The 8,532-nt window shown below is 46.2% G+C and overlaps 1 protein-coding gene across 7 annotated transcripts; it reads left to right on the top strand.

Annotated features, from left to right (window-relative positions):
• Positions 1–171: 171 nt before the first annotated feature.
• Positions 172–6,744, top strand: Oard1 (O-acyl-ADP-ribose deacylase 1). 7 transcript variants are annotated; one of them, XM_036167795.1, is made up of 6 exons: positions 172–538; positions 986–1,062; positions 1,436–1,580; positions 3,477–3,535; positions 4,426–4,538; positions 6,488–6,744. In XM_036167795.1, the coding sequence occupies exons 2-6, from the start codon at positions 1,024–1,026 to the stop codon at positions 6,588–6,590; spliced, it is 459 nt and encodes a 152-aa protein (XP_036023688.1). In that variant the 5' UTR covers positions 172–538; positions 986–1,023; the 3' UTR covers positions 6,591–6,744. The 7 variants fall into 7 exon arrangements, with proteins under 7 accessions (XP_036023688.1, XP_036023693.1, XP_036023689.1 ...); XM_036167796.1 differs by having other exon boundaries at positions 531–597; XM_036167793.1 differs by having other exon boundaries at positions 531–597; positions 986–1,114.
• The last annotated feature ends 1,788 nt before the right edge of the window (positions 6,745–8,532 follow it).

Here is an 8,532-nt window from a genome sequence, read left to right as displayed (position 1 = left end):
CACCCTCAGCGTAGATTTGACACCGCCTTCCACCGTGTCCTACGCAGGGAAGGCGCCATGCTGGTCTTCGCAAACACCGCCTTGAGTGATATACTACGCATGCGCTAACACGCCCTTTTTTTTTTTTTTTTTTTTTTTCTTTTCTTTCTTTTTTTTTTTTTTTTTTGACAACTGTCCACCTATTTCTAAGCAGCCACTGGGACACACTCCCCCTTCAGCCCAAATGCGCAAGCGCTCTTCTTCTCAAGTCGGGGTCGGCATCTTCGTACGCATGCCTGAGCGGCGGCGGGAGACTAGAGTTTACCGCCGGAAATTCTGAAGCCTTTACCATAGAGAGCGGGCTCGGCTAGGTAGCTAGAGAGGCTCACTTCCGCCCCGTTAAGGGGTGGGGGCCGCCATCTTGGGTGCGTGCAAATTAAAGGCCTCGGCGCTATTTGTTCCGCGTCGGGTTTCTTCTGTTGCTCCCCACCTACCAGGCTTCCATCTCAAACTCTTCCCTGCGTGGAGGAGGGCCTGCTCACGGCCGATCCCTTTGCAGGTGAAGGATGACTCCCGCACAAACATCCCTACGGGATCCCAGGACTGACCCTCCTTAGGGTAGGAGGACAGACTGGGAAGCTTCTTTAGACTTTCCTTCCTGCACTCTAGGAGAGGTGGACACCTCAGTTCGATTCACTCTGATCGCAGCTCAATGAGACGGTCCCTCCTATTTTCATCTAAGCCTCTCCTCTGGAAAAATAGCAGCCTATTCTAAAATCTATCCTGCTAGGAAACGGTTAGAAGTAAGGAGGTGTGTCTTGGGGCTGCCTTTGCTTCCCGTTCCTGGAAAGCTGTTTTGTGCTGCCTCTTAAAGGCTGAGTGAACTCACATTAAGAGATAAAAGTAGAGGAGGTGGGGAAACCTAAGTGGGTTGTCACGATGATCCGAACATGGCTATGTTCAGGCCGCGTGAGCGTTTTTACTTGCTTTTCCTTTTCATTGGCAGAAGAAACTCTTAAATTCTGGAAATAGCGACTCAGTATCATGGCCGGCCGCCTTAATGAAGATCCAGAAGGAAGTCGAGTGCGTGACAACTATTCAATTTATCGGTGAAGTGAAGTTCAGAATAATTGAGGTCAAAAACATAAACACTTTCTAATTAAACCAATAATTGGATTTTCCCAGCCAACCCCCCCCCCCCCGTTTGTTTCCGTAGCAGATTTACTTAGGAAAGGCTAATATAATCCTAGGCAGAGATCATCCATCACTTTCCTTTTCCAGATACTTTAATATATAGTGGTTAATTCTGTAAGATGGGAAGGTTTGGCTTTAATTCAGAGTGGCAATGGAGAAGCAGGGAAGAGGCGGGGTAGGAGTGGGGGCTCTGTTGAAGCTCTGAAAGGAGTAATCTTTTTCTGTTTTTAACAAGCTTTTTCTTTCCATTTGCACATTTTAGATCACTTATGTGAAAGGAGATCTTTTCGCATGTTCCAAAACAGACTCTCTAGCCCATTGTATCAGTGAGGATTGCCGAATGGGTGCTGGAATAGCTGTTCTCTTCAAGAAGAAATTTGGAGGGGTGCAGGAACTGTTAAATCAACGTGAGTTTTCAGAGTAGCCTGTTTCATCCTGGCTGAAGCATGGTTTGGTCTTCTAGTACACTCACTCTATTTACGTATGTATTCAAAGAGATTTCTAACTGAGTGCTTTTAACTTTTCAGTTTGTGTTTTTAAATTTCCTCACAAGAATAGCCTCTGGTTTGGATCTTTACCATACCAAATCAGAGTTCTTTTAAAAGTTTTCAGTCTCTTCCTCTTTGTGTGTGTGTGTGTAAGTTCATGGTTTGCAGATACATATGTGGAGGCCAGAGGTTGACACTATCTGTCTTTGAGCTTGCCCATTTAGCTCCATTATGGCCATCAGGGCCCTGGCACCCTCCTACCTCCATTTTTCCAGTTTGGGGTGCACAGTGTGTACCCTGAGGCACAGGTTTTATGTGCAAAAAACTAGGGGTCAAACTCAGATTCCCATGTTTGTGCAGTAAACACTTTATTGATCAATTCATCTCCCAAACTCAAAATTTTCTTCCAAAATTATTTTACTTCTCTCAAACCTTTGGTTAACTGAAGGGCTTATCAAGTTCCTTACGCCCATTTTGCGTGGAGGTCAAGACCCTGTACTAAATACTGTTCTATTTGTTCTTTCTTTGAAGCAGAGTCTCATTGTGTAACTTAGGCTGGCCTGGTACTTCCTAAGCTGGTCTTGAACTCTGAGCAGTCCTCTTGGCTCAGTCTCCTGAATGCTGACATTGCAGGCATGAGCCACTGCTCTAGGCTTTTTCAACTTATTCTTCAAAGAGTAGTTTGTACTGGAAGTGGTATCAGACACTGTTTACCCCATTGGTCAGAATACAGAGAGGGGTGGGTCACTGAGTTCAAGGCTAGCTTGGTCTACGTACTTAGACCAATGGAGAGTAGTTTGGAAACGCTTCTTTACAGACCTCTCTACCCCTCTATCAATGACTTTAAGTCAGAACTATGCGTTACAGTACATCTGGAGCTTCTCATAGAATTTCTCAGACCACATGTCAGGCCCATCCCTCTTCAGAACAGCTACTTCTCCAGACTTACTAAGATAATAACTAAGACCTTAAGAATTGTTTCTCGTAGCTGGGCAGGTGGACCTCTGTGAGTTTGAGGCCATCCTGGTCTACAAAGCAAGTTCTAGGACAGCCTGGGCTGTCACACAGAGAAGCCCCAGGCATAGGGGGGATGTTCCTCATAATGTTTAATACAACACTGAAAGGTCATTGTTTGGATGGGGACATGGTTTAGTCTTGTAAAGTGCTTGCCAAGCAAGCATGAGAACATGAGCTCCATCCCCAGAACCCCTGTGTTTTCTTTTTTAAAGCTAAGTACAGACATATTTGCTCCTCCCTGGGGAGGTGGAGGTAGGTAGATCTCTGGTGCTCACTGGCCAGTCAGTAGCTGATTCAGGGAACTCTAGTTTTAGTGAGAGACTCTGTCTCAATAAAAGGAGGAAAAAAAGAAAAAGGAATTAAAATATAAGATGATGTGAGGTGGGGGGAATGCTGGAGACATGGCTCAGTGATTAAAGGTATATATTGCTTTTGAACAAGACATGAATTTGATTCTTTACCTCCACATTGAGTATCTCACAATTGCCTGTAACTCTGCTTCCAGAGAATCTGATGTCTCTGGCCTCCACAGACAGACAGACACACACACACACACACACACACACACACACACACACACACCTCTTGTTAAACGTGTTTGACAGATTTTGAATAGTGGCACATTCTAAGACAATTTCCAGACAATTAACATTAGTGTTTTTAAGTGGGCGGGTGACAGTGCATTTGAAATTGGGATAGGTATACCCAGATCTATAAAAAATTTTCTTACTGTAAGTGTGGAGATGGGTGTTTTGGTTTTCTTTTTCCTTTTTTACTATTAAGTAACTGTTTTCTTAGAAAAGAAGACTGGAGAAGTGGCTGTTCTGAAGAGAGATGGACGATATATATATTACTTGGTAAGATGGGGCCAAATCTTCATACCATATGGATTAGCAAATTCCCTGCGTTAATCACGATGCTCCATCCTAGACAGCAGAGGATGCCAAACAGCTTCCAGTTTGACACCAGCTCAGCTCCAGGGAAGCTGGCTGCTTGGAGCACTGAGTTAGGCCTATTACACTGCGCCACAGCTCCATGGTGAGACATTGTGCTATTCACCGTAGACCTGTGGTCCAAGAGCGGTGGACCTTAGGGAGACCGACCCACTACCCTTTCTTAGTCACAGTGAAGGGAAACCTGGTCTCAAGAGATCTCCCTGAGGGACTCTTAATAATATTCCTGCCAAATGCAGAGGCACAGGATGCTGTGGGAAGGCCCTGCCTGCTGTGAGAATGTGGGATTCTTTACCTTCCACACTGCCTTTGGCCCCAGAATAGGTGCCAGCTGGGTGATTTAGAGCCAAGCCACTACAAACCTTTTCTAGCCAGCAAACAGAGTACAGAGATAATGCTAGGCTGGGTGCTGTCCTAAGGCTGGGAATGGTGTTCTGTTAGCAGGATTACCTCTTGCTGCTTCATTTTTAGGGAAACAAGCAGGGAAGCATGATTTCTAGATGAACAGACTTTGAAGGGGGCCACTGGGCAGGGTGGGCACCTTGGCACAAGTATTCACCACCTTGCTTAAGTATGGCAGTAGGCACAGCTTTCCTGTGCCATGTGGTTTTCCTTAATACACGTTGGAGTCTGTTTCTCAGTGGCTTTTCCTGTGGCTGCAGGACATTGACGTCCCTGCCGAAAGTGCTAATTCTTTCCACTTCAGGGTGTAGAGGAATGTGGTAGCTTCCTCATTGGCTCCTTTTCTGGGAGGTGGAGCTAATGGGACTTTGAATCCTTTCTTTTGTGTTCAGATTACAAAGAAGCGGGCTTCACACAAGCCAACTTACCAGAACCTGCGGAAGAGTTTAGAGGCCATGAAGTCCCATTGTTTGAAGAATGGAGTCACTGATCTCTCCATGCCCAGGCAAGGAGATCAGGGTCCTAACGAAGACTGAATTGATTGATTGGTTTAGTCTCTAACCTCCAGGCCAAGCCGAGAGTGTAGCTGTAAAGGTAGACATATCCCTGCTCCTCAGAGGCCGTAGGGTGGCTGTTTTCTAGCTGAAGTTGAATGAATCAGGGTATGTAATGGGAGGCACACACCTGCCTCAGCTCCTCTGGGAAGTGCCCTTGGTGTTCAGACACATCTGTTGAGTTTTTGAGTGGTGTTGGAAGCAGTGGAGTCCCAGAACGGAGATGGCAGCCACAGCTCCTGTAGGCTGCTGCTGATGTCCTCCAGTTGAGTCTGTGCCAGGGAAGCTGTCAGTGGTCTCTGCCGTTTATGTGATCGCCTCTTGTCCTTCCATGGGGAGCAGTCAGGACTTGCCCCTGTTGTCCCTTTTAGGACTTAAATGACATTGGGTGTTCTGTGACCCTTTGCTTCCTCAGGAACTGGTCTCTCTGCCAAAAAGCTTCAGTTCCTGTCTCCTTGCACCTTGTATACCTTTCTGTGCCCAGCCATCACTTTCTTCCTAGTGCTGGGATAATAGTGTGTGTGTTTCCCAGATACCGAGATTAAAGGCCTATGACTCTCAAGTACTGGGATTAAAGGTGTGTGCCACCACTGCCTGGCTCTGTTTTCTCTCCAAGACTGAGTCAATCTCATGTAGTCCAGGGTGGTGTTGAACTCACAGAGATCCAGACGGATCTCTGCCTCCCGAGTGCTAGGATTAAAGGTGTGTGCCACCACTGCCTGGCTTCTATGTTTAATCTAGTGGCTTGTTCTGTCTCTGATCTTCAGGCATATTTACTAGGGTATACAATATGTCACCACATTTCCCCTTCTCTTTTTATTACCCTAGTAGTTTTCAGTCAGTGCTACCAAGTTTAAGTGACTTTGGGTGTGACCACAATATCAATTCTTTTTCTTTTTTTAAAATGTGCATTGGTGTTTAGCCTGCATGTATGTCTGTGTGAGGGTGACAGACCCACTGGAACTGGAGTTACAGATAGTTGTGAGCTGCCATGTGGGTGCTCTTAACTGCTGAGCCATCTCTCCAGCCCATTATCTCTTCTTTAGTATACTCATGGCTTATGTATCAGAAACTTTTAAAAAAAAAAATCACTATTCTTGAGGAAGTTCGTTGTCTTGCTATTATGTGAAATTGGGATTTTAAGTGTCCCCTTTATCCCTAGGGCTTTTGAGGATCAGTACAGTGTTATATTAAAAGAGTGTCAGATGGTAGAGCTTTGTGGGTTGACCAGCAGGCTGCGATGATCTCCCTTCAGCCACAGCCAACATTTCTGGACATTCCATTTTTGGCTTCCTTTTGCTAAGGTTCTCCTCTCCCTTGCATCCTCCTTAGCATTCCATTATTGTAAGTGTGTTTTAAAGGTGTGTGTGGGTCTGGAGAGATGGCTCAGTGGTTAAGAGCACTGGCTACTCTTCCAGAGGACCTGGGTTCAATTCCCAGCACCCAAGTGGCAGCTCACAACTGTCTGTAAATCCAGTTCCAGGAGACCTAGCATCATACATGCAGGCAAAACACCACTGCACATAAAATAAAAATAAATAAATAAAAAGTATGTGTATTTTCCCATCCACTGAAGTAAATTTTCATTGAAAGAGGGTAACTGGGCTAGTGGCCTCGTGCCAAAGAATGAAATCATTAGAAAGTCCTAAGAATTAATTGGCAAGCGAAGAGATATGGTGGCCACCTAAGAACTGCCTTGAGTGGCTTCCCACTGAGACTGGACTGTCGATTCTAAATTGTGGCTGCCTGTAGGTGTGACCCCCCAAGGACGGGGCTTTGCATAAAGCCTGAAGGAAGGGGGAAGGAGGAACAGCCTCCTAAGTACTTCTAGGTTTTGTTTATCCACACTTAATCATAACCAAAGACCGGGGAACAAGGAGATTTCTTCTTCTGTTTTCAGGATTGGATGTGGTCTGGATCGTTTGCAGTGGGAAAATGTGTCTGCGATTATTGAAGAGGTGTTTGAGGCAACGGACATCAAAATTACGGTGTATACACTCTGAACAGATGAAGATTTGGATGGCTCCTGGTCTCTGGGCCGTTTCTACTTGGCTGTAGGACCTCAGAATGGGCAGAGGACAGTGTGTGAGGGGATGTGTGTCATAGGCCAGATGTGGCTTTCTGTACTCCAAGACTGGAGGGTGCTGGGCCCACGCAGTGTGGCAGGAAACCAGCTTAGTGAGCCCACCGGGTGGGCCTGTTTTGCTCGTACACTACTGGATTTGTTTGGCTGGCCACTAGGTGGCAGCGTTGATTCTAATGCTCTTGCTTTTAAAGAGAAATTATGGGAGAGGTAAACTGTTAAGATTCTTTGGCGTTTTTTGTGTCTGTGCACCTGGTGCCAGTCTGAAGTCATCAAAATCATCATAGGAAAGGGCTGTAGTTGTTTTGTTGTAGTTACACATGTAGGTTTCTGCTGGCACCAAGGAGTTTGTGGGGACAGGAGTGGAACAATAAACCTGTTGGGGTCACTGAGGTTTGGGCACATGTGCGTCTGTGTTCTAGATCTTGGGGACAGTCTAAACCTGTGACTTAATTTTGGTGGGTTCACTGGGAAGAGCAACAAGGTAAAAGGTAAGTGCGGATAGATTTGGTCGGGAGTCTGGTGAAGTAACCCAAGACTCCTAGCAAGGAGGGTTCCAGGCTCGTGTCTCCCTCCCTAGAAGGTGGTGAGGTGCAGCTGACTGGATCTCAAGAGCGCTGCAGTCGTTATTGGTTCCTCTTCAGAAACTCAGGACAAATCTGTCTGGAGGAGGAGACCACCTGCGCGATGTTAGACTTACTGGGGAAACTAGGAACCCTCCCACCTGCCCTGGTCGAACGGAAAGGCTGCACAGTGTGAGTGTTGGTTGCTCAGGAATGCGTAGTGTTGCCAGCGTAAGAAAACAACCAAGTTTTACAAAAGGATGTGGCAGTACCGGGAAGGCACTGGCGACCGATCTTGGTTCTTTCTCCCAGGAGGCAGCAGTCAGGGTGTTTTACTTTTCCATCTGGGGACAATCAAGTTCCATGTGTTGCTGTGGGGTGAGTTCATTACAAACTTAGACCGAAGCTTTTCTTGGAACCTTCTCGTGTCTTTAACACTGTAGGGAGAAATGTCTTAATTTCATGAAGTAGATGAGGTCAGGGTGATGGGCAGAAGATGATCTTATTTTACTGTGGTAAATCTTTTCTTACGTTCTGTACAGACTCAATCTGTAGCCTTTCATCTTAGGCTGCCCCTCCATCAAACTACACCTCCAGCCCCTAAGGAAACATCTTAATGCTTAGTCAAATCGTTAGCTCTTAGGGACTCCTTTGCTTTTAGGGGGATTATAGTTATTAGTTAATTTTTATCAGGGAGTCTGATTATCAGTGACATCCTGGGCCTTGGTGGGGATGTTATCAAATGCCTTAGGGTCAAATTCCAGTGATTCATCACCCATGAAGCCCGAGGGAAGGAAACGGCCTGACCACAGGCTGAGTACAACCTTCTTAGAAACCCAGATGGATCTAACTGACACTCAGGTGTGTAAGCGTGACTTCACCTCTGCAGAGCACTCCACAAACCTTTTGGGAAATGACAACTTGCCACCATCCGGTCCTGGTTTCCAAGTGCTGCTTTTTGGAATCTCACAGTGTGTATGAACATTGACTTGGTTCTTTAGACCCTCTCTAGTGAGGAAACTGCTTATTGCTTGGCCGTTGAGGTGTGGCTATCTCATAAAATTCCACGAGCCTTGTGACCCCCACCATGTTATCTTCAGAGGAAAGGAAAAGCTACTGCTTGCAAAGAATCCCAGGAGAAAGTGTGATATTTCCGTCGTGCTGGGGACGTGATGAGGGCCTTGCATATGCTAGGGAAGTACTCGGCTGGTAAACTGGAGCTCCTCCTTCCAGAAGAAGTCCATTTGTGTCAGCATGCAGGTGCATAGCATGCAGGTGGAGGTGAGAGACCAATCGTGG

This window comes from Onychomys torridus, chromosome 18, assembly GCF_903995425.1.
Source record: "Onychomys torridus chromosome 18, mOncTor1.1, whole genome shotgun sequence".
In the NCBI taxonomy this organism is placed as follows: Eukaryota; Metazoa; Chordata; class Mammalia; order Rodentia; family Cricetidae; genus Onychomys; species Onychomys torridus.
This window is presented reverse-complemented; position numbering and strand designations above follow the sequence as displayed.

Excerpts from the sequence above, each read along its gene's own strand:
- Oard1 (XM_036167793.1), top strand. The coding sequence starts at position 1,040 with ATGAAGATCCAGAAGGAAGTCGAGTGCGTGACAACTATTCAATTTATC. Across the intron at positions 1,115-1,435 it reads TGAAGTTCAGAATAATTGAG|ATCACTTATGTGAAAGGAGA; the intron begins GTCAAAAACATA and ends TGCACATTTTAG. Across the intron at positions 1,581-3,476 it reads GCAGGAACTGTTAAATCAAC|AAAAGAAGACTGGAGAAGTG; the intron begins GTGAGTTTTCAG and ends CTGTTTTCTTAG.